General features: G+C 38.0%; 1 protein-coding gene across 1 annotated transcript in view; it reads right to left on the minus strand.

Annotated features, from left to right (window-relative positions):
* Positions 1-26811, minus strand: part of LOC145673367 (uncharacterized) — a 228013-nt gene extending 201202 nt beyond the window's left edge. The window contains exon 1 of the mRNA XM_081743017.1: positions 26392-26811. Within this exon, the coding sequence (XP_081599143.1) occupies positions 26392-26579 (188 nt within the window). The 5' untranslated portion in view covers positions 26580-26811. The remainder of the gene's footprint in view (positions 1-26391) is intronic.
* Positions 26812-27324: the final 513 nt, after the last annotated feature.

A 27324-nucleotide genomic window follows, 5' to 3' on the forward strand; every position in this document is an offset into this window, starting at 1 on the left:
TTTTATATGAACAATATCTTTTTCATTATATCATGAAAATTTATTTCATCCCTCTTCCCCACCTCAATTCTAAATTTTCTTTTAAAATTTACACCTTGGCATAGCTTGTATGAAGGGACCGGGCGAGAAAGCGCAAGGTATGGCAGTCGCCCGCATAACTAACCATTAAAGCGTGATACTTATTGTAACATCATTGCCGAACGTCAGTGTCTGGGACAATTTCATCTCAATTTGTTCGTCTGTCTGTATGCACCACGCTACAGGGCGCAATATTCGGTCTTTTAACATTAAATTATGTGGGTAGAGGCACGAGACGTCGGAATTTGCTGTATAGATTTTGACTGTGATCCGACGTAAAATTTCAAAATCAGTGGTTCGGATCCCACTTTAAACAAAAGCACTGTCTCATATAGCCTTGCTACTGATCCAAGACTGTAATCAATCAAACTAAACAAACTGATTTTATGCGTTTCGAACAAACTTGGGTTTCAGGATAAATTTGGCTCCAACTCAGTTTTTATAAAATAGTTTTAGATATGGGCTGTTCAGGGCGCAAGGGATACAAGTCCATTTTCAGAAAGGTTCACTTTTGCATAGCAAATGTAGTATCTTCGTAGCTAAGGGTACGAAATAAATTAAACAAAAACCACGTGAAAAGGTGTAAACTAGAGTTTCATAGGACAACCGCTAGACAAGGTCGTTGATGGAATAGGGAAGGAGGGCTAATTTCCTCCTCCTTGCACATATTTAAGATATTAACACTATATTGTGTACGCTGCAGCGTGGGAATAATATAACAAGTCAAGCCCTGAATGCCATAGTCAATGATTCCTAATTACGTTAAATAAATGCAGGAAGTGTCCAAAAGAATACACCGATGGAAAACGTCATACTTTCACAACCACGAATCCGAGATGAAAGAAAGAAAAACTACATGTCAAGATGCAATCTAGAAATTTTATGTAATGCCGCTAGAGAGAGGCGTTCATTTAGAAATCATCCGTCCCTTACCCTGAATTTCAGATTTTTGGGGCAGTAATGCAGGTTTAGAAACCTTTTGCTGAGCAAAGTCCAACATTAAAAATTTGAAGTCCTTACACCGAATAAATACGAATTTTGATCAGTTATAATCCATTTGCCGTAAGGAACTATAGGTCTATATTGCTCTCTTGTACATTTTTTGGCCCAAGGATTCCAAAAGTGGCTTTAGTTCCGAGTTTCGGGCCTGCTTAAAATTCTGGAAATTGGCCTAAACAACTTTCCAGTTTTAATCAACTGTATGTTCTCCGTATTTATTTGGTGTAAGCACCTCAAGCTTGTTCTGTTGGACTTTGCTTATCAAAGATTTCTAGAACTGCCTTGCTGCCCCAAAATCTGAAGTCCAGAGTGGGGATAGGGGCATTTGCCCTCCTGTCCCACTGACGCCCCTGTCTAGCGGCTGTCATATGAAACTATCCTATGCCATTTTACGTGGTTTTAGTTACATTTATTTCGGACTCTTGACTGCGAAGATATTACGTTTTGAAATAGAATTAATTTGCTGTGCAAAACTGAACTTTATTGAAAATGGATTTGGATTCATTGTGCTCTGAACGCCCCAAATATTACCTTTCTTCGATAAATTATTGATTCAAAATACAACCAATGACATAGGCTTGCAGAAAATATTTTAAAGTTAGCACAACATGAAGTGTGCTTCAAATATTAAATTTCGAAAATTTATTACTTTAAAATAATTTTATTAGCATCAGTGTTCTGAAATAGTAATCAAATTTTGCAACAAAAATCTCACCCGCCTCCACGAAACGAGCTTAGCCCCTAAAGACACAACTAGAAAACTTTCAGAAGCGGAAACTTCGAAATAACTTGCTTTAGGGCTAAAATAACCGCACAACCATATTTCTGATAAAAATTCTAGCCTGAAAACATGTAACCTGACTCCATTTGCATTTGAAATTGCGAATACTTATCAAAGATGTCCGCCATGATGCTTGATAGCACTATCACACTACTTCCAAGTTTCATTATTCTCCCTTAACCCGTTCTCACTACACAAGGATGGTGAGGACTTTTGTTTTGCTATGTATATTGACAGATTGTGTGAAATCTCTATAGTAGGTAGATTTTAAAATCTACCTAAAAGCTTATTACAACCAAGAAAGTACTCGCAAGAGGGTATAATAAAAGGGGGTCGAGATATGAAATAAGTTGAGAATTACTACTCTATACTGAAATATTCTGTATCCAACACAGTGTAGTCTTAACGAGAATAAAATAAATGAAAAAAGACCGGTTGCAAGAGCAAAAGAGTCTTAATAAATACGTTATTACACGATTTTGAAATATGTTTAAAATCATGTGCTAAACTGTTCAAAATGTTTAAAACATTTTTTCGTGTGTTTTAAAACATCTTTAAAACGTTTTGAACACCTTTTTAATATTTTAAACACATGTTTTGTTCTTTTTTTTTTAAAAAAAAACTATTTTTCCAACCCTGCCATGTATCTGAGGAGGGAAAATCGCGAAAAAATGAGCTTTTGTTAAAAAATGTCCCTTTTTTATAACTTTTTGCCATTCTGAATTCCTGTGTTAATGCAGAGATCTAAAACAACTCTAAAAATACTAAGGGGTACACTGAATGTGTGTGCAAAAAATCAATCTTCTAGGTGAAAAAGTAAGCCCACCAAAAAATAATTAAAGTAAGCCAAACAAAAATTTCCTTTGTTTTAAGTTATGACGTCATCACATCCTATGTTTCGAAGCAGAACGGTGTGAAAGCATATGTAACGTGTTCTACGATGCCCCCAGACTTAAAAGAAAAACGAAGTAAAAAGCACTTTAAGCACTTTATTAGTACTTTTTTTTAATCGAATAATGAAGATACTACCCTATCGTATATAAAAATATAAAATATAATTTATAAGGGCTAGAAAGAATTAGGCACAGATTGGATGGCAGTGTTAAAATGAATCTTGCAGAAAGAGGGATACTTTGACGTGGGAGACCCGGGTTCGATTCCCGGCGGGAGCTCATGTGGTTCAGATTCCACGTTAATCAGTAGGTCCACATCTCATATAGCGTCGCTGCTGAACGGGACGCTAAACTAAAATCAACACAACTCAGCAAGAAAGAGGGATACAGAATAGAAAGTGGATCCAATTGGCTAAGGATAGTCGTCAATGGAGAGATTTTGTGAATGCGGCGTTGAACCTTCGTGTTCCATAGGCCACAGAGCGAGTTATCGAACAGAGTTAAATATTTTCATTTCCCTAAGTTATTTCCAAATTCATGCTTTGTTGACGTGTATGTGGAGAACAGCTTACTCAACGATATTTCTTATCAAATATTGAAACATTTTCGAAGTGTCAAAGATTCTGACCTTGATACACTTTCCTTTACATTGAACGAATAGTTTTATTCTTCGTTTTCTACTAAACACAAAGGATATGAAAGGGGAAGTGTCCCACTTCTTCTATCTTCTTTGGAACGAAGTCTCTTTTAATGAAGCATTCAATAACACAATGATGAAGTGTGGAATCTTTCAATCTACACCCACGCTCTATATTTCTCTTTCAATTTCGATTTTCTTGAGAAATGTCTCAGGAATTAAAAAAGAAACTCAAGGCTATTCACTTTCTTATCAAGTGCAGCGCTATTTGTGAGAAACAATGTAAATTACTATTAAAGAAAAAGAAGTACGAAATTACTAAAATGGCTGCACCATATTACTTTTAAAAAATAAAAGTTTCCAAATGCTTCTCAAGTAAAACAAAGAGTGGCGTGCGTAGAATTCCATCAAACTTCCAAGTACATATTATTTCAGGATTTTTGTAGACTCTATACATATCTTATTATGGTAAGTGTTTACTTTCTCATAATATCTTGTTCAAGGAAGTGTTAAAACCCTGAAACACCCCCTTAGCGTACGACATTGATATAATAACATAATTGAAATAATACAGAAGACTGTTCGCTGTATATCCGATCATTTTTCGATTCGGTGCTGTCATCTGGCCAGAGTTGGCGTGGGTCAATGAAAACTTGACCCACGACCCACTGACCCACCATTCACCATGACCCACGACCCACTGACACACCACCCACCATGACCCACTCTGACCCACCACCCACCATGACCCACTGTGACCCACCATGACCCACCACCCACCGTGACCCACTTTGACCCTCCACCCACCATGAACCACTCTCATCCACTGAGACCTACTCTGACTCACCAAAATCCATCGTCACCAACTCTGAACACGATCCACGGCCTCTTCTGAACTGACTAAAGAGTTTACAGTTGTAACAAAACAAGACTGTGAAATTGTCACTAATCGGAGTTTAAATTTCTAGTCAATCGCTCAAGCACCACTCTATTACAATAACAGTGGCTCTGACCTTTATGATATAAACTGGTAAAGTGTTTGTCAGTGAGAAAATTGAAACAGTTCGAGGTGGGGGGAAATTAGTGTGTGCCTAAAATGTACTTGTACAAAGAGAGTATTCTTTCAAGTGTTACTTTCTTAACGCATTCCACAAGAAACTTCTATTCGCAGGAAAATACCCCTGTACAATATGGAAAAGGTTATGGTTTCTCAGTTCACAGTATTTTTCTCACAAAAGACTTGAAAAATCAGTTGTTCATAGTGTATAAAGGTGCTCGGGTACCCTCTGTGAGAGCATCTCCATAAAGTATGCTCATAATTATAATTTGTGTAATCACTAAAACACCACGTTAAATTTAAGTAACAAATATGCATAATTGTAATTATTATGAATATTTATTCAAAGTAGTTTACCTAAAGCAAAGAAGAGACTTACTAAAAATTAGGCACAAAGTTGAATAACACAAATAAGCCATTAGTAATACAAGTATACATTTTCCGTAACTCGTAATTTTCCACCTTAAAACAAATCTGAAATCGGATTTATTTCCTGTAGGTAACTTTTGGGCGGTAAATCATCCGCAGCGGAATGATGTCCATCCTTCAGCCAAGAAATAACTAGCTCGTCTACTTTGAGCTTGTCTAGCGATGGGCCATTACATTGATGAGCAACAAGTTAGACAATGTTTGAGCACTTAGTGTATTTCTAATATTAGTCATCTGTAAATTCAAAGGGGAAATCCCCGTTTGCACTCTGTCGTGGAAATTGATAGGGCTAATATTTCTACCCGATTTCTACAACTTCTCATCGACAATCTATTTGTTAGACTTAAGTCTGATAACGATTTTTCTTGGTCAGGTTTGAAATACTCAGCAAGAAGTATCATCTCTCTATCACCATACAACATCTTTTCCATATCGACCATGTCAGTTGGCAATGTCGACCCATGTAGAACAGAAACTTCATCTATCACGCCTTTGATAGGGAATCTTGTGAATAAATTATCAATTAAAGCCTGATAAACTGATGATTTCTTATTTGTTTATAAATTTAATTTTTGTAATTACACATGAAGGTTTGATACCACAGGGGTGCCCACAAGGGGGGGCTATGACGCAAACTGCGTCATTGAAATATTTGGGGGGGTTAAAAATCTATATAAATATGTTTGAGGAGGTGTAAAAAATAATCGAAATTTTTTTTTCATGGAAGAACACCTACGGATAGACAATTGAGGAGGGTGCGTCATGGACATTAGGGGGGGGGGCACCACTGGATACCATTACCAAGTTCCCTCCCCCGTCTAGAAAGCGAAAGGGAACGAGGTTCCTGGAAAGTGTTCAGAGTTGAATGGGAATTTCCCTCCTTCTTCAACTTCAATTACCACTCTGCTGTTTGCCATGTGCCAAATTACGATGAATTTCAATTAAATTATCATAGTATAACTATTTCCTGGTTGAATTATCAATACTTTTTAGTGGAAAAAAGGATGAATTTTCAAAGTTCCAAATCAAAGTAAGTAGACCAACTTAAAGGGAGAAAAAGTGTAAAATTTTACATATAATTATGCGTACAATCCAAACTTAAAATTTCCGTGTAATTAAGCTTACAGTACAAATTTTATGCCTATTTTTCTCAACTTTATGGGTTGATTGCTCTGTGCTGTAAGCGCTCCATATAATAAACATAAGCTTCAGCAAAAGCAGAAAGCAATGGATATATGAAACCAAGCACTGTATTTTTTGTTTCTATTTTTTTTTCTTAAATAACATCGATCGTTTTCGATCATTTTTACAAACCAACTCACTACCAATTTTCCATATATAGAAAGTGCCCTCTCCCCCCACACACACATACAGGAGAATTTTAAAAATGCTAGGACACACACTGTTTATTTTCAATAAAGAGTTAATACACTGAATTTCATCTCCGTAAGTTTAACGGCTTGCGAGATACCCATTTTTTTTCCCGCAAAAATTCGGATCCTCACTACCTCCTTAGGATATTATGCATTATAATAAAAGCAATATAACATCCCAATTTGGATTAAGGCCTAACTATATACTAAAAGTAATTTCATTTGACTTTGCAATTTGACCGTGATGATCAGGCACACTAGTTACATTCAATTTTTATATATAATAATTTATATATTACAGTGATTCAAAAATGTATTTTTTCCAGTAGTTAGCTCTAAAAACTCACAGGTCTCGAAAGCCAAGTAATAGTGTAAGTCCTATTGCTATTATTACTATTAAAAATATCAATATCCAAAAGTGCCTGAAGTTCTTTTTTCACTTGGTTAGATATACTCACCTCAGGTAAGTAGACAGAAACAAGTGGAAAAGAAAGGGAAATGAAGGTCTTGAAAGTAAAACGGAGACAAATTTACCAGTCCTCAGAAGATACTGTCTACAATGCAGTGAGCAGAGAGGGTCGGTAGATCATACTGAGTCGGTGGGTCACGGTGGGTGGTGGGTCACAGTGGGTCATGGTGGGTGGTGGGTCGCAGTGGGTCACGGTGGGTGGTGGGTCACAGTGGGCCACATGCTGTTGACCCACGACCCACTGATCCACCCAGAAAACTTGACCCACTTGACCCACTGACCCACCGACCCACTGACCCACTCCATCTCTGCATCTGGCATACCATGCTGGAACTATGGGTTTGCAGCAGAAGTAGTGTAGTGTCTAACCTTGTAGGAACGTGGGTGTTGATAATGAATGGTATCAAATGACTCCGAAAATCAACCAGTATTGGGAGGGCTACGTAATGACCCATTTTTTGCTAGGTATTCGTTCGTACGCATTGTGGAACAGTATCAGAAGACGGGTCAACACGGGGTAACTACTGCGAAAGCTATTGCAGTCCATTACACACAACAGGCTCCCCTTGCGAAACATGCACCCACGAAAACAACCAGAAGGGCTGCAAAGTAGTATTAAGGGATATTCTGTCGATTCCACCTTGCACCGTCAACTGTTAACAAAACAATTCGCAAGCGCTTCAAGTTGAAGTGTATGCAGAAGGCCTGTGTACACTACCTACTACCGCATCACATTCCCGAACGTAAGATGAACTGCAGGAAACTGTATAAAAATACCTGGCGGGTTCCAAATGGAAGAAAGTGTCACAATGAATGAATCATATGTCCATCTCACTGCTGATGGTCACATTCGGGTGATCACATACCGTGACATTGGCAGAAAGGGGCGCAGCAACTTTGTTTACAGGGAAAGTTTCCCTCATGGCTTCATGGTTGTAACGGGATTCAGATATGAGAGTAAGTTTCTCACCAAGGTGAACAAAACGTGAAGGTAAATGCAAGATACTTCCAAGAATCCAGTCTGACACCTATCTATTGGAGAGACATTCTACAATTGTATGGAATGGACGCGAAGCAGGTGATGATCCATATAGACAAGGCTTCGAGTCATACAGCCAGAACATCACTACGTTTTTATCAGGGAATGGCAGAGGAATTAGGAGTACCTGTCATTCCATTTGAAGACATTCCTGTGGAAAGTCCAGATGTTAGTCTAATGAATTTTTGCGCATTTGGTCTGTTGAAACAACGTCTTCAATTGCCGTCCGCGCACCCTGGTTGATCTACGGAAAGAGTGGAGGTAGGAGTAGGACAGAATTTCCATGCCTGTCCTGCGCCATATTGCAACGCTGCAATGGAAACTGCGATGCCATGTGATAGTCCACAATAGAACATGATCGATGGTGGTATCTCTTAAGGTGAGTATGCGTAAAAAATGATCGAATATAAAGCGAACAACTTTCTGTATGTAAGTGCTGCACCATCATTATGTAAGACTGCAGATTTTTCAGTCAAAAATGGAAGATTTTACTATTTTCAGGAAAAAATAATAAGATTTATATTTATTTAGAATTTACATTTAACAAGCACACATATGTTTCACATAGAATAGTTCTAATTGAAAACTGGAGCAGTTACTTTGAAAATAATTCCAACCTATAAAGAACAAAAAGTACGTTACAATTCCCATTGGGAGTTTATGTGGTTCGGACTCACGGTACGCTCTAAGTCTCGTGTCATATTGCCTCGATGTTGAAAGAGACACTCAATTTGAACCCAACCAACCAATTCAGTCTATTACACTAATATTTGCCTTCTAATTGTATTCTAATGCATCCCACATGCATCTTTTAACAGTCACATATTTTTTATACGTTCAAAATTTCCTTGCAGGATATACCGAATTTCACAACCACTTGGAGTTCTTTCAACTTTTTATTAGTTGACGGTAACTCCTGTTCCTAACCTCAGTGTATCGAACCTTCCGTTATGATGGAGACAGTATTGATAAAGGAAGGTTAAGATGCTAAAAACAAATTATTCCTAAATATAGCGTTGATGAATCAGTTAGATAGGAGATAAAAACGCAATTTGTCACATTTTCCCTTTTAATACTAAATTACATTGTTGGATTGGTTGATAAGAGTGTGTGAGAAAACAGTTTCTTTAATTTAAGAATATATCGTACATTTTTTCGTACTGATTTATAAAAACATTTTTAAATTGTCTAGGATCATATATAATTTGTACTATTTACCAAAAAAAAGAAATCGTTTTATGGTGAATATGAAAAAGAGTATAACGTAAACTGTGCCAGAAAAACGTAAGATCTAACGATCCTATCATTACGTGAAGATTACAAAGTTTTATTCACATCTCTACTTGAAATTGATACAAATGAACATTTAGAATTAAAATGAAAATATAATACGGCACTTTTCCACATACATGAATAGGTAAGATAAGTATTAAAAAAAAAAAAAAAGAAAAAGAAAAAGATAGCAAATCCATCCATATAGACCTACAACCATACTTTTCATCATATGTTGTATTAAAGTTTTCTTCTATCAAAGTTTACTCATATAACTTTATGAAACTTCTTTCAGCATTGGAGAGAATTAAATACAATAATTTCCTTTGCTTATTTGCTAATGTTTCGTTTCTCTCTCTCTCTCTCTCTCTCTCTCTCTCTCTCTCTCTCTCTCTCAGTTAGGCTACAATATTTCGCGTCAATGGAGATTAGTTTTTCACGTATCCATCCGTTCAGGGTGTTTTGTTGAAAATGTTATCAAGGTTTTTAGTACAGTATGAAACCAAGGGTACTATGAGCTTTCACAAAATTTGTAGCAGAATCAAAAAAAAATTCTTCCATTGCATGCTGTATCACAACTGGTTTATGTTGTTCGGAATTGATTATTGTAACTTACTTTGAAAATTCCGTGTATAATCACTTCTACAAACAACAGTAGTGGAGGAAAACTAGCACTATGAGACATTACAACGAAACTTTTGCTGTCGAGCAACGAAAGGAGAAAAGAAAGTATTGTGATCGAGATTTGAACGGATTTGTATGTTTCATGACTCATAGATACCGAAAAAGCGATTTGTCGATACCTGCCCGTCTCTTCATCCTGATGTACACTCACTTATAGACAATACCGTTCAACGTATTTCAACCAACTTTTAAACGTAAGGTTTATGTGATTGTCCAGGGACGTTTTTCGAATTTTTTCCTACCCCTAAAAATTAGATAGGCTTCTTAAAGATAAAAAATAAAAAATGCTATTTTCTCAAAATTGGCTCTAACGATTATGTCTACTTTGAGTTTAACGTCCATTTCAGCAGCGACGCTATGTGAGACGGGACGTAACGAGGAATCCGAACTACATTAGCTCCCGGCGGGAATCGAACCCAGATCTCCCACGCCAAAGGCCAGTACGCTAACCACTTTTTTATTATTTTTTTTAACAGTCAGTTTTATTGCAAGAAATTACAGTACATATATGTATATATAATAAGAATAAAATAGCAATCACAAATTACAAAAGGGATACCACTGCAATACAATTGAAAATCAATCACATGAAGTATACACACAAACACACACACGGAAAAAAAAATTAGTAAACAGCAGTCGGGTAGTGGGCAAAATGACGCAAGCGTAGATCTGAAGGCATTGTTTTTAAAGAGCACTGTAGTCTAAAAATGTACATTGCTTGTGTCACCAGCTCATTTTCGGTAAGTAGGATAGCCGCTGTGTGAATAGTTAACCACACTATGATATTGTGTTTAGGACGTGGGAAGTATTTGAAATCAGGCAAAAGAAAAAACGGCTCACTATTAATAATCCGTTGATCAACACGAAGTATTCGTGCTATAATATGTGTATAGCTACGCCACAAATGCTGGATAGATGGACATGTTTGCAAGCGATGGATGAGTGTGTCAGCTTGTCCACATCGGATACATTGAGCATCTGGTCGAAAACCGAGTTCCCATGCTCGATGGTTAGTAAGAAATACATTATGCACTAACCTATACCATGACTCTCTCATTCCAGAGGGTAAAAAAGAGGAATTAATATTATGCCAAATTTGCGCCCAAGAACAATTGGGATGGCGAGTAACACATTTAGGGGGGGTATAGAGATAATTTGCATAATAAGTATACAATTTCTTCACATTCATATCTTCAATAGCTGTGTGACTGATAAGAGCATACGAAATGTCTAGAATGACGGTGCGCAGGTAATGGTAAGGTTGGGGCCAGTTCAGAATAGAAACAGGTGAACTGAGAGTCACGTGCCGAAGGCAACGCATGATATGGCACGCGGAGAAAGACTCAGAAAAGGAAGTTAACAGCTGACACGTGCGTTGTAGTAGTAGACAACGGCCTTGAAGAGCCACGTCTTTAATACCTAACCCTCCTACTTGCTTGGTCGTACACACAGTTCGACGATGTACTCGCAGTGTCGATTGATACTACAAAAAGGCAAACAAATGTTTGTTAAGTGTGTTAGCGTCTGAGACAGAAAGCTGAAAAATCTGCATTATATAGTACAATAGACTGAAGGCAAAAATATTTAAGAAGGTCGCTCGCTCATGTAATGTAAGATTGCGAGCTTTGTGTTTATAAAGCAAGTTAATGACCTTAGGAACAGCCACTCCATAGGTTGCCTGAATAGATGCTTTTATAGTGGTATGCCAAGTAATGCCGAGAATTTTATGAGTGTTAACGACAGGGAAGGGGGAGACAAAAGGGCAAGAAGACGTATCATTCAAGAAAAGTAATTTGGTTTTCGTGGGATGTAATTCCGCACCAGACAGTTGACTAAATATCTGGAGATTAGTAAGGATAGTATCTAAATCGCGCTGGGAGCGAAAGAAAAAGCAAATATCATCTATGAAACTCTGAACTTTAATAGTAGCCGGAGGAACACACAATCCCGTCATTTCATTCCGGATCTTATACAGAACCGGCATAGCGGCAATGCTGTAAAGCATGGGGGACAAGGGACAGCCCTGAATAAGCCCCCGGTTAATTGAAAAGACCCGCGTTAAGGCACCGTTCAGTTTAAGTTGGGCAGTACGCTGGGAGTATAACGTCTTAACCATATTTAAAAATACTGGCCCGAAATGGAGCTTCTCAAGAACTGTGAATAAGTACTGATGGCTTAGTTTATCGAAGGCCTGAGAAAAATCAGTACTCAAAAGCGCTGCAGTTAATTTCGGACGACTTTCAAAATAAGCGATCGTGTCCCTAATATTCGATAAAGCCAGATATGTAGGATGCTGCTGATCGTGACCAAATTGTTCCGGTAACAGAATGGAACTTAAAGTATTACGTAACCGAGCTGCTAGAACTTTTGCGAGAAGTTTATAATCACAACATGCGAGACTGATAGGTCTAAATTGGTTGATGCGAGTGCTCTTGGGCTGCTTAGGAATGATCACTATAATACTGTGTGTAAATGTTTTGCTGACTTGTAAATTAGAACGAAAGGCATTAAAAAGTTCAGTAAAAAAAGGAATGAAAAGATCTGGGAATGTCTGGTAAAATTCGTAAGGTAGGGAGTCAATGCCACTAGATTTATTCTTTTTTGCCTGGAGGAGGGCATGCTGAATTTCTGCTTCAGTAAAGGGAGCATCAAGCTCTGCTTGGAGTTCAACTGGGAGAGGGTTCAAGGTATCGTAAACACCGTCATTACTAGCTGGAACATCATGGTTGCGATATAAATAAGCAAATTAGCGCACAAAGTATGGAATAATATTAGTTCCTTCATATAAAACACCTTTATCATCCAGTATATTATGAATAATCTGTTGTTTGCCTCTGCGACGTTCAGCACTGATATGTACAAGACTCGGAGGCTCAGTGGGTGACATTGATGAGATTTTGCTGCGAACAGTAATACCGTGGAGTCTTTTGCGGCGTAATGTTAACAAGAAAGCCTTTACCTGTTTAATTTGTGGAAGTACAGGTTCACCGTTAAGGAATGCCGTATGATAGTCGCGTAGAAGCTGAGAGTAGTAATTATATTGTTCATGGAATCGCTGTGACCGTTCTCTGCTGTATTCTTTACAGATTTGTTTCAAAGCTGGTTTCCCCCGTTGCTCCCACCATTGGATAATATTGTTCCGCCGCAAAGGTTGCTGATTAATTTCTCTCCAACGTTGGCGTAGCAACTGCTGGAATTCTGGCTCAGAAAGGATGCCGGTATTGAGGTGCCATAAGCTATTATGGTTCAGAAGCTTTTGAAGCGGTAGCTGGATAGTCATAACTAGGCCCATGTGATCCGAAAAACAAACAGGGATCCTTTCCACAGATTGCACATGTGGAAGTAATGACCGTGAGATATAAAAAGAATCGAGGCGTGAAGATCCAGTGGCGTAGAAAAAAGTATGTCCAGGATTGTGGGGATGAAAATGACGCCAGACATCACATAAATTAAATTGGTTAATCACCTGTAATAAAGTAGGGCAGAAATTCGAAGTAGAAGTGGAATCTTGAGCGGAAACTATACTGTTATGATCTCCACCCCATATAATCAAACGAGAACTGTCATGTAAGGCGGAGGCTACCTCGGAATTAAAGAAATTATGACGTTCACGCCGTCGGTGTGTACCTGCAGGGGCATACGAGTTGCAAAACCGGATATTGGCCACATTTCCAGTAATAATCCGGCCGGTGGGATGTTTGTATAACTGTTCAAATGCTATATCATTACGATATATAAGTGCAGTACCCGTGCCGTTAACAGTTTCGTTAGAAAAAAAGGTGTGCTGATAAAGGCCTTGAAGGTCAGTCAAGGTCACTTCCTGAGCAAACAGTATATCAAGAGAATAACATTTAATGAAATCCAAAACAGCACTTTGCTTGGTAGGAGATGTTAGACCATTAAAATTGACCGTTCCTATTTTAAAAGAATACATTAAGAGCTGCAAGGAAAGGCTTGGTGTGGAGGAAAAGGCACACACAAAAGAACCGGCAGGCCCAAGGAAAGCAGCAAAAAGATGCAATATTAACAAAAACAAAAGTCCCAAACAGACCGCTAGCATATTCTCACTGCGTAGCGGGTCTGTCCAAAGTCTCGGGGACAACCTCCCCATCATTACATGTAGTAGCATCTAATTGAGACATCTGTCGTAATCTAGTGCGGGTTAATCTACTGGTCGAATCATAGGTCTTCCCGGTCACTTTCAAAACTTTCCCAGTATTCACCTCGTGACTGGAACGTTTCTTCTTTTTCAGTTGTTCACTAATAGGGGGTTCAGGAGTGTCATCAACACTGGATGTAGGCGTAACGGGGGAACCACTACCAGTCGAGTCGAGCACATCGGAGAGAGGAGGCACCATGTCAAGGGAATCACTAACAACAGGTTCAGGCCGAGCAGGTGCTGAAGTATCGAAAGTCATTGGCTGGGGTCCGGGACACTCAGTCTTATCAGATAAGTCACCTACCTTATTTGCGTCGGGGTTAACCTCAGGAAGAATTTGGCTGGCCATACCCTCTTCATGAAACGGGACCTGTGAGGATGTATCACTTGGTCGGGACACAGAAGCTGCCTCGCAGGGGGCTGGCGGGGTAGAGTCACACGGAGTTGTCGGCATGGTAGTAATAGCGGGCCCGCTTTTTGTCGGCAAAACCGGAAACACACTATAGTTGTGAATAGCAGGCGCATCTTTCAGTTGTAGGATAGGTCGAGCAATGCGGCTACCCAAAGTAGAAATTCCAGAAGAATCACTGGACCGATGATCTAAACGGGCGCTAAATGTTCGGCGATCACACTGGGACACCAAATGCGTTTCACTGTCACACCTCGCACAAGTTTTTGTCTGTCCGGGATACGTCACCCAACAACGAAGAGAACTGAGAGTAATATAGGAAGAGATATTCTTTTTTAAAATCATTTTCACAACTTTGCGGCCAGTACGTACTTTATAATAATGTCCATCAGTATAAAGTTCGTCACTAACACTAAGAATTTCACCATAAACTTGAAGAACTTGTTTCACTTGGTTATCAGAAATTTCCATAGGTACCGCGTGGATACGTACCAATTTAATTGTATGAGAAACCGAGTCAAGCGGAAGGTCGTAAGTACCTTCTGCATCTATATACGGTACTTTATTGTCAAATTTAGTAATGATCTGTTCACAGAGCTGTTGAGTAATTAATTTTATATATAGAAGTTTACGTGGAAAGTCTAGTTCAATACTTAATACTGCATCTTGTGCAAGCTCAAAGGTGGTTCGTATCCACTCATGGAGCGAAATCGAATTGGGAACTTTGGAGACAGGTTGAAAACTAATGCGAAGAGTGTTAAGCCTAATATTGGCCATCGTAATCAGTCGTAATCTTGCACTTCACTGAACAAAAACGGGGAGAAATCACCCAAATCAAGTGGTAAGCTCACTCTGCTCAAGTCCAAAAAGCACAGCAAAAACTCGCACAAAAAAAAAACTATCACTACTAGCAGAATCAGCACCAAGACGCGAGCAACACAGGACGTGTTGCCTCGACGAAAACTCAGGCGCAACTAACCACTTAGCCACGAAGACCAATTTTCGTAAACCATAAACCAATTTTCGTAAATCGTTTCATAAACCAATTTTTCAACCGCTTCATCATATAGTGTTAGTAATTTCTTCAAGAGAAATCGAGAAGGGGTACTTTATTCTTAGAATGAGTTTTTTTCGGACGATTTTCTAAAAAAAAAAAAAAGACAGGCGATTTTGTTCATATTTCGTAAATACATATTTCATTAATAACACTGGTCCGCATGGGTATTGTTATTTTGAAAATTTCACGTAGATTACATGTTTTTGAGGTCGCTCATTCAGAATCTGGCATAGTTTTTTTTCCTACCACCATAGAATTACTAGCAATTCACTAATTACGCTCGAACCTAAAGGTGTCTGTTTGCTCTGTAGTTCATAAAGCGCTCCCTAGATAGCAGCAGTGCGTCTGTACAATTATGCAGCTGATATAGGTAAGAGGAAAGAAAATTAGTTATAAATGTAGTCAATATAATTGATATTTATTTTTATCTACAAATTAAATTGTATAACGTACATAGCAATGTCCCGGACAATCTCTGGTGTAAATTCTTTTCTAGGTCATAGATCGAAGTTTTTCAGTTTATGTACGAACAAATCAACTTTCGTAACATTAGGATTTTAGTTGGATTTGCTTCTTCTGTGATCTTGTGCTGTGAGAAATGGCACGTCCTGATTGTAAATATAGTCCGAATGTGTTTTGTTATGTTTGCGATGAATTTGTTCCTAAGAGACAACGGCAATGATCTTCGGAATTTGTTTAAAAAGCATATTATGCTTATTTTCATATAAAACTTGGTGATCAATCAAAACCATAGGCTCCACATAAAGTTCTCCCTTCTTTTGTTGAATCTTTGAGAAACTGGAATAAGGAAAAACAGGTGTCTATGCCGTTTGGAATTCCTATGGTTAGTAGGGACCGAAGAATCATACTGACGATTGTTACTTCTGCTGGTGTGAAACTGTTGGGCTCAATTTTAGAAATAAAAAGAAGGTAGTTTACCCAAATATTTTATCAGCTATAGGTCCTATCGGTCATGGTCCAGACATTCCTATCCCAAAACCTTCGTAACTGTTACAGTGTGTTAGTGATTCTAGTTCGCCAAGCCAGAAAAGTGACATGGAAGATGATAACTTTGAACTGCCTAGTGGTTCATCTCAAGCCTATACTTTTTCACAAAATTATCTTAATGATTTGGTTCCGGACTGAAATCTGTCGAAGGAGTCAGCAGAAGTTCTTAGTTCTAGGCTTCACAAAAGGAATCTTCTGGCATCTGGAACGATATTTTCCCGGTACAGACAGAGAAAGACAATTTTCACCCTACTTTGTACCAGTGTTGAATTCAGACATCTTCACCCGGGGGGAATATGAACTCCTCGGGGGAGGGGAGTTTGGGTGAAGTAATTTCTACATTTTGTGCTTGAAATTTTGAGAGTTTCTCCGGGAGGGAATGGATTATCTTCGGGGGAGAGATCCTGAATTCATCCCCTGCTTTGTACAAGAATCTCTTGTGTACTGTTGTGATGTATTGGATTTGCTTAATAAGTTAAGTTATTCTCTACTTTCCACTAGCTGGAGACTGTTTGTTGATTCTAGCAAATCAAGTTTAAATTGTGTCCTTTTACACAATGAAAATAAGTACCCATCTGTACGTACCTATTGCCCATTCGATTTCAATGAAGGAAACGATTAAATTAATTCTAAAGAGAATTAAATATCAAGAACATGGGTGAGAAGTGTGTGTTGATTTCAAGATTTTGGGCATTTTACTAGGACAGCAATCTGGATATACGAAGATGCCATCTTCCATTTGCGAGTGGGATAGTAGGGCAAGAAGGGAATGGCCATTAAGGGTACTTTAGAATCCAGGATCTAAAAATATTGCACATGAACCTTTTGTTCGTTAGGAGAAAATATTACTTCCACGTCTTGACATTAAATTGAAACTCATTAAACAATTTGTGAAAGCACTTGACAAACAGGGACAATGTTTTAAGTTTATATATTATACATTTCCATCCTTGTCCTATGGAAAAGTGAAAGAAGGCATGTTTATTGGCTCCGACGAAAACTTATGGAAAACAGAGATTTTAAAGCAATAATGAATCCAGTTGAGAGAGATGCCTGGGTGGCATTCAAAAGTGTAACAGACTTTTCTTGGTAACTACAAAAGTCCAGTTATAAGAACATTGTAGAAACCATGTTATTGAAATTTCAAGAACTTGGGTGCAACATGAGTATTAAGATACATGTCTTCCATTGACATCTGGATTAGATTCCACAAAATCTTGATCAAATAAATGAGAAGCAAGATGAGAGATTTTACTAGGATTTGAGAGGTATGGAGCATAGATACCAGGGTAGAGTGTTAGCATGATGACGGACTATTGTTGGAGCATAAACACACTGCGGAAGAAAAGCATAAGAAACTCACCAAAGCTTACAGAAAAAAGCGCTTGAAAAACAACTGAAAAGTGTTGTTAGTGATAGGTGAATGTATTTATATTCATTCAGATTTACATTTCAGTACAGACATCTGTATGGTTCCTTCGTATTTCTGTTCCCATATAAGATATATACATACAAATTTTGTGGTGTTGGATTGGATTTTCAAAGTCAATCTGCTGAAAAACCTAGGATAATGAGAAAAAACGGAATTCATTTTCGGAATCTGCGAGTCAAGAACTATTAAATTTACCTATCAAAACGAAAACAACTTTTAGATGGTTTTTATTTGCTGCCCTGTGTATCATGATAATATGGTGTAACTCATTTATCCTGGAAAGATCTTTGACAGCTACTTTATTCTTGGGTAATGAGTTCTTTTCGGAACATTTCCTTAAAAATGATTTAGTCAATCAGGGATCAGTCTAGGGATGTGCACGAGACGAGTCGAGACAGGATTTTCCTAAGAAAATTCGAGTCGAGACACGGCTCTTCCAATAGAGAAATATACAATTTTCGAGTAGAGACATCACTTTTACAGCACATTTTAGAGACGAGACAGCCTCAAATCTTTCCTCGTGCGCATCCCTATTTACTGTAAAAGAATCGAAATTAAAATGCTATTTGTGTGATCACATAAAGATTAAAATTACAGAAATTTATAGTTATTGCCGGAAATTAATAATGTCACCTATTTTGAAATTCTAAAAGCACATAGTTTCCAATGAATTAAAATTTCATTTCTTATCGATAGTATGAAACGCTGTAAATAGTTGTAAATTTTCATAACTTTTCTCCAAGTAGATTTGTATTGGTAGTTTTGTCAAGTTTAACAAAAAGCCCAAAATAAGCCTCTTCAACAGCTCTTATTTGTAAAAGAATACATAATAATCGCTTTTAGCTGTTACAATAGTCTGTCCAAGCAGCTAAATAAAAATTCACCGTAACATAACAAAAGTTGCTTCTCTTAGGTATATGTAAAAAAAAAAAGGGGGGGGAAGGAAAAGAAAAAGAAAAACAAAAAGAAAATAAAAGATTGGTAAAGTGGGTGTAGATGGCACCGAATTCTACTTCACCCCGGACGCTGAAATTTCTACCTTCGGCTCTGAGCATTTGTCAACGAAACAAATAAAATTGCCATTGGGACTAGGAGATCGAAACTGTTGGGTAAATGACGGCAAAATGTGAGTTTTCCAATATATTTTGTAAACGCCAAAACTATTGGATAAATGACGGCAAAACATTGGTTGGCCAACATATTTGGTAAATGCCAAAAGGATTGGATAAATAATGGCAAAATGTTGGTTGGCCAACATATTTTGCAAACGACGAAACTATTGGATAAATGACGGCAAAATGTTGGTTGGTCAACATATTTTGTAAACTACGTATGTTATGCCAACACTATTTTTCATTTTTTTTCAACTACCAACACTCAACCACCACACAAACTATCAGCCTAAATAAGGCTACCAGCAGCAACTGTGTTAGAAGAAAAGCCTTCCTTCAGAAAAGTAGCCCAACGCGAGAAGATAGTTTTCTAAATCATCATCATAGGTATTCTGCCTTTATTGGCAGGTCACTTGCCGCAGCTAAGAAGCTTCCATGCTCCACGGTCCTCCGCTAACTTCTTCGTCTTCGCGTATGATCTTTCTGTTTTTATATCATCCATTAATTGTAGTCTCCTTCACCCCTTCCCTCTCTTTCCCGCCACAATACCATCTAGGACAGCGTTTCCCAACCAGTGTGCCGCGGCACACTGGTGTGCCGCGAATGGACCGCTGGTGTGCCGCGAGGAAATCGAAACAAAATTATTAATTCTATACCAACCAAATTGCAAGACATAGGAAAAATGTGTATATTTTTGTATTTCACATTATGAATTTCTACCATGGAAAAAATTACTGTAATTGAAATATATTATTCTACATCTATTACTGTGTAGCAGACAGTATTTCGGCTCGTACACATTTCCACGGTTAGCTGCTATGTTACGCTTCAATTGAGAGTCATACTAACACTGAGAAATGGAAGCACTTGTACGGTACGCGTCAAGTGAACGTTCGTAGAACACTCATTCGCACGTGAATGACAGAACAACACTTTGTTCAGCAGGTGTGTTTTGACTTCGACGCATCGCAAGCTGTGTGATTGCGATAATATGCACCGGTTTTGGTTAAAACAGCAAAGTTTAAAGTACAAGACATTTGTTTGTTCGTTCGTTATTTAGTGATCTTCGTTCTTAGTGAAAGGTTGGATACAGTTTTCGAAAAAGAAAGCGTATTTTTAAAAATCTGAGTCCTATATTTCAGTGCAATTATTTTCTATTTTAAAATTAGAATAAAAAATGAGCATAATGAATTAGCATAGGGGAAAACCAGTGATCGAGCTTTCATCTCTGTGAGGAGATCAGTAATCACAGAAGAAAAAAATACCATGGTATTTTATATTTGCAAATAATAATATCTATGAGTGTGCCGCGAGAATTCAAATTACAGCCGTAGTGTGCCGCAAGTTGAAAAAGGTTGGGAAACGCTGCTCTAGGACGTCCCTCATGATACAATTTCTTCTTAGGCAATGTCCCAACCAGTTTCTCTTCCTCTTCCTAATAATATCTAAAAGTGTTCTTTTCTCACCTACCATTTCTAACACTCTCATTCGTTTTCCGCTCGACCCAACTAATTCTTTCCATTCTTCTCCACACCCACATTTCGAAGGCTTCCAGTCGATTTTCATCACCTTTACGTAATGTCCACGTTTCCGCCCCATACAGTACAACACTCCACACGAAGCATTTTATTTAGTCTTTATGAGTCTTTTTCTCAACTTTTTATTCAACGTCCAACAAAACAGACTTTTCTTATTCCTAAAGGTTTCTTTCGCCATTCCTATCCTTGCTTTTATTTAACGTTCGCACTTCATGTTATTACTAAGAATACTACCCAGATATCGAAAACTATTCACTTGATCTATTTTCTCCCCTCCTACTTTTATATTTGACACCGACCCCTTCGTTCCAATCACCATGGCTTTTGTCTTTCTATTATTTATTTTCATCCCATGTTCTTCAAAGCCCTTTCTCATTTTTTCTAACATTTTATTGATTTTCTTTTCAGATTCTGCAACAAGCGCTATATCGTCTGCAAATCTTATGCATCTAATCATTCTACCTCCTACCGAAATGCCATCATCACCATGTAAACTCTTTTTCCTATTTCTTCTAAATATACATTAAATAGTGTTGGCGAGAGGCAGCATTCTTGTAGAACTCCCCTTCCAATTACACTTCCTTCCGTCAGTTCTTCCCCTATCCTTACACTTACTTGTTGGTTCATGTATAAGTTTCTTATGAGTCTTCTATCTTTCCATTCCAACCCTATCTTCGTTAGAACTCCCAACAACAATTCCCAATTCACGCGGTCAAAAGCCTTTTCTAGATCAATAAATATAACATACACCTCTTTCTCTTTTCTATAAATCTTTCACCGATCGCCCTTAATAATCCAAATTGCATCTCTTGTGCCCTTACCTCTTCTGAACCCGAACTGCTCCTCCTCAACTTCTTTATTTGTTCTTTCATATAATTTTCTGTTCAGTATTCGGAGCAAAATTTTAGCTGCATGAGATATGAGACTAATAGTTCTATAATCCTCACATCTCTTTGGGTTCGATTTCTTAGCCATCGGTATCATGATCGTTTTCATAAAGTCTTTTGGCCATTCTCCTGTTTCATATATTTCATTGCATAGTCGAAACAATTCTTTCTTTCCCTTGTCTCCTACATTTTTAATGAATTCGATTGGTATGTTATCTATTCCGGTTGCCTTTCCATTCCTAATCTCGGATATTGCATTTTCAAACTCATCCCTAAGAATACTAAATCCTTTATCATCCTCGCCTACTTCATTTTCTACTTCAAAATTTAGGCTACACGGTCTATCCCTACTCTCATATAAGTCTTCAACGTATTCTTTCCACCTTCCTATGACCTCATTTCTCTCGCTGACTACCTTCCCATTCTTATTTTCTACTGCCATCATAATACCCCCTTGTTTCCTCCTAAATTCCATAGATTTCACCTCCTTGTACATTTCCTTATATTTCCCAACTCTTTCTAATTCTTCTATGTCCTCGCATTTTCTTTTGTAAAACTCTTCCCTCGCTCTGTCTGTTTTTCTTCGTAATTCATTATTTAACTTTCTGTGCATCTTTCTGCCCTCTTCTGTATCAACCTGTTTCCACATCTTCCTCTCCCTCATTTTCTGCAACATCTGCTCTGTAACCCATGGTTTCTTAGCAGTTTTGTGTTTGCGGTAACCTACTGCTTCTTCTGCAGCCTGTTGTTAAGAAACATTTTTCTTCGAATTTTTTAACGAAAAGATTTCTTATTTCCTCGTTTTTCAACTTTTCAGTATTCAACACTTTGTTACCTACTTTTCTTCTGCCTACATTTTTCAGTTGAATATCTACTTCAGCCAGCACAAGATTATGATCAGGGAAAATATCAGCCCCGGGAAGGGTCTTCGGGTTCTTTAAGCTATTCCGATACCTGTCCTGAATCATAACATAGTATATCTGATATCTTCCGCCGTCTATTGGTGATTTCCATGTATATCTTCTTCTCTTGTGCTGATTGAACCAAGTGTTCCCAATTACTAGTGAATTCTGTCTACAGAAATTCACCATCCTTCTCCCCTTTCATTTCTTTCGCCTAAACCATATTTGCCTGCGATACTACCTTCCTGTTTTTCTCCCACAACTACATTGAAATCTCCCATTAGAATTATGCATGCACCCTTCTTCTCCCTATCTATAATTTCTTCTATTTTCTCATAATTTTCCTACTTCTTCAGTTGCATGCGAAGTCGTCGATGCATATGTCTGTATCACCACTAGATCCTTCTTTTTTCCCTTAAATCTTAACATCATAACTCTATCATCAATAAATTCAACTTTCACTACCTTCTCATTTACGCGCTTTCCAAGAATTATTCCTACGCCATTATGACCGCTCTTTTCATTACCTGAGTAAAACATTCTATATCCTTCGCTGTTCAATACCCCATTACCTTCCCATCTAACTTCACAAACGCCTACCAAATCTAAATTATTTTGTTTCATTTCTTCCTTAAGATTTTCTAATTTTACTTCCTGTAACATAGTACGTACGTTCCATGTCCCTATCCTAAACCTTTTGCTCTTCTTATCCTAAACCTTTTGCTCTTCTTATCCTAAACCTTTTGCTTTGACGGCCATCTTCCTACTTTGGTTGATATAAAAACGTCCCAGGACCCGGAAGATGGGAGTAGCACTCGAGAAGCGGTGAAGTACATGAGGAGCGAGTGTGAGAAACGGCAGGAGAGATCTATACCAAATTCCACGCCAATTCGACACAGAAGCCGAGACATGGAGACCACCAGTCGACGTCCAGGAACTGAGGTACGGAATACACATCCAAGGTCCTAAACGCCCAAACAACCTTCCTATTCTTTCTTCTTAAACCGACTCTCGACTCTCTTTTTTATAAATATTTGTTCTTCTTTATTTCTACCCACATGCCCTACAAAGTAAATACGCTCGTCGTCTTCTCACAAGTAAACCTTACGTTTGGGTGAATCGAGTTGCTGACTGAGACACATATGAGAAAGTAATACTAAATGTGGTCAGTATTTCAGTGAAGTTGTAGGTGCGAAGCTCCAGGGGTTTAGGAGATACAGCTACCAAAACATCACATGGAAGTACAGAATAGTCTTCATACAGCTGAAGGTAAAAGCTCTGTAAGACCTCTTGTAACGACAAAAGGTGAATAACAAATATATGGGTACATATTAGGACTAGGGGGAAGTCATATAGTAAGGGTATACCTGACGGCGGCCATCTTAAAATCCGCCATTTTGAATTAAGGTTGAGTTTTTAAAATAGGAATAGGGTCATGTGATACATGATTTAAGGCGCAAATTTAATCAGAAGAACAACGGTGACGTTAATATTGATTTACGCGCAATTGGTAAAAAGTTACAGGGAAATTAAATATTGTTGCAGCATATGTATTATTTCTTTACCCCACCTTGTAAATTTTGTGTTAATGATAATAATTAAATAAAAAGCAGGTGGATAAATATTAGGTCTATGGTAAGAGTTGCCTTGATGGCGGCCATGTTCAAATCCGCCATTTTGAATCAGACAAAAATTTTAAACAAAACGCATAACAGTGACACCTTATTAATAGCAAATTGTACCATAAATCCAACGGTATAACCATTTTTGCTTTATCATTAACCAGCACAAAATTAAATGGGAATAGAGTAATGCAATAGATGACTTCGGGCTAGAAGTTAATCAGAAATACAATGGTGGCGTTACAATGTTAGTTGTTTGATGCTGCACTTGCACGCCATTTCGTTGTTTTTCTTGTATCCTGTTAAAGGACTAATATATATGCTGCAACAATATTTAATTTCCCTGTAACTTTTTACCAATTGCGCGTAAATCAAAATTAGCGTCACCATTGTTCTTCTGATTAAATTTGCGCCCTAAATCATGTATCACATGACCCTATTCCTATTTTAAAAACTTAACCTTAATTCAAAATGGCGGATTTCAAGATGGCCATCGTCAGGTATACCCTCACTATATGACTTCCCCCTAGTCCTAATACGTACCCATATATTTGTTATTCACCTTTTGTCGTTACAAGAGGTCTTACAGAGCTTTTACCTTCAACTGTATGAAGACTATTCTGTACTTCCATGTGATGTTCTGGAAGCTGTATCTCCTAAACGCCTGGAGCTTCGCACCTACAACTTCACTGAAATACTCGCCACATTTAGTATTACTTTCTCATATGTGTCTCAGTCAGCAAATTCACCCAAACGTAAGGTTTACTTGTCAGATACCTCTCAATTCTACCAGTGAGCTATATTTCCCAAATTAACGATTATAGATTCTTTTCTTTCTTCAAAACGACGACGAAAGCATTCCTACCGAATGCACAAGGGTAAGACTTGCCTTTCTTTCTCTGTCTGTCTTCCCCCCATTATTACTTTCTCGTCCAATAGTCCTTCCCAAGCCATCCCCCTCCCGGAGATCCGAATGGGGGAATATTTTACGAACTACATTTTGACCTCCGGAACTACATTTTGACCTGCGAAAGACCATTGTTCATATGTTCTCTTTTTGATGCCAGCAAACTAGGGAAAATAGAGTGGTGGTTTCCCGTTGCCTTCCACCCCGCAGTATCCCAGCCGTTAAAGTCACTCTGACCACGTCTAGGACTAATGTCCAAGTTGACGTACCAATCACTATGATTTCCGCCAACTTGGCTACTGGAGAACTGCTGCCTTCTCCCAGAACACTCTTTGTCTGGCTACTCCATTTAGACCAATTCGGTAGGGGTGGCCCTTCTGGTAGTGAACTACCACCGACACAGCTCTAAATTTCACTGTAGCACGCAATCCTCCCCACCCGACACAACCCTTATATCAATCATTTAAGTGCTTGTAGTATGACGTCGTAAAAGAACGATTTTACGGTCAAAGAAAAGAAAAACAGAGGAATAGGTAGAGCAAAGGAGGCAAAAGGGGTCGATGTAGGAGAGTTTAATAAACTCATATTGGGACTGTATGGATAGTCCCAATATGAATCGATGAGTAGCGTATATGCAAAACACCGACTACACCGTTGATATTGTTTTCCTGTAACGACTGTCTTCATCAACACCAGCTTTTCTGCCTGCTCCTTGTTTTTCCCGTGTGATTTATTGAGAATGAGAACAACAAATCGTGACGTCACATACCATCGCGTTGAAAATGATGGCTCTATATCTTCCGCTCTAGGGCACTGAAATGTTGCTATTTACATCATATTTTCCCAATGCAAGCTTTTGATTGAGCTTTCATATAAACTTAGCTTCATGTAAACTTTCATGTAAACCCAGTTTGTCGTTAATTTTGTTTCTTGGCCTTATAATAAATGAAGTTTAATTTTATTCTCTCCGTTCCTTCTTCTTCTTCTTCTTTTGTCAATGAGTATACATAGAAGAAATTCTGCAGTAAACATTCCATGATAATGCGTAATTATCCGAATGCGAAACACACTATATAATTGATAACGATATTAAGCTATGCATGAGTGGATAGAACAGAACAAGTCGATTAGGATAGCATGCATCATATACTCTAGAGGACAATAACGTAAACAAACGCTAAGAGATAAACTAGCGTTTACTCATAAATTGGGTTATCTTGATCATGTTTCATCGTATTTTATATTGGTATTATTACCATGTTGTCTTCAAAAAACAACTGTCATACATGCTTAACAACTGTAATTACAGTACTGGAAAATTCAAGAATAATTACATCTGCAACGTATTTCAAAAGAAAATGAACATCAATATCCGTGTGTGCCCTTACGCAGGTTGAGTAAACGAGTAGACGCACAATCGTATAAACAAGCTCATGAGACTACGTTTATACTCATTTAAAAGAATAATCAATCGTGAAATGTGAAGTTAGTCATTTCGAGTTTATCTATTCTTTTCTCTTAATATTTAATTTTAGTGTTTGTACAGTTTAGCAGTAGGCCTACTGCATTAATTCTATTTACAACCACAAATTATAATTTTTGTAAACTCTAATTTCAAACACAGTTCTGAAATGAAGTACTTACTTGTAAGTGACCAGCTCTCTTTTCCACCAATTTTGTTTACCAAGAGCCTTCTTCCGTCGAATCTCCTCCAACACAAACGTGGTACTGCCAACCCTGTCTTCAATGGGGATTTCCCGCGGAGGTGGAGGGGGAATAATTTTTCTTCGCTCCTTCTTCGGTTTGTTTGAAGCATTCTTTTTAGCAACCATGTTGATGGTGAAGAATGCTAGCTACTATTACAAAAGCTTGCTTAAACGTTAATCCTCCCTGACTGGCGTAACTTGTGCTTAGGCAATCAAATGTTTTGGAGCTATTTACAAAATAAATAATTTAGTGATTGAAAAAAAGAAAGGAACCTTAAATATTCAAAATTTTGAAGAAAACACTAAATCTTTTTGCACTTCCACCCGAAATTTAGATGTGGCGTGTTCACCACTTCTTTTTTACATAGAAACTAGTATAACAATTCTAATTCGAGAAACAATAGTCATTTATTATTTTAGAATACTAGAATGTAAACTCAAAACGAGGAATGCTTACAAAAAATTAACTAAATTCATTTTAATAGTTTGCACGTTGTCGCACATATATAGAGGAATTGATTTCCAAAGTAAAACAGAAAGAGAATTCGTTATGGTGAAAAAAGTCACTATCAACCCATGGTGAAAAGGCAAGAGAATAGACGCAATGCGTGCTAAATTCTTGTCACTCTCGCGCATTGGCGTCATCTAAGTGGCAGATGAACTTTTAACAAGCGCTTGCTCGCTGGTATCTCACACGCGAACATCGCTTGTACTTGTAGTGATCTTCAACAGGGTGAAAATTTTAGTACAAAACAGAGCGAAGTAGCTGAAGTGGTAAAGCATTGGCTTCGTATTCGGGAGATCGTGGGTTCGAATCCCGCTGCCGACCATCCTGACTGAGGTTTTCCAGGGTTTCCCTCAGTCCTACCAG

This window comes from Thermobia domestica, chromosome 2 (assembly GCF_964235325.1).
Source record: "Thermobia domestica chromosome 2, izTheDome1.hap1.1, whole genome shotgun sequence".
Lineage (NCBI taxonomy): Eukaryota > Metazoa > Arthropoda > Insecta > Zygentoma > Lepismatidae > Thermobia > Thermobia domestica.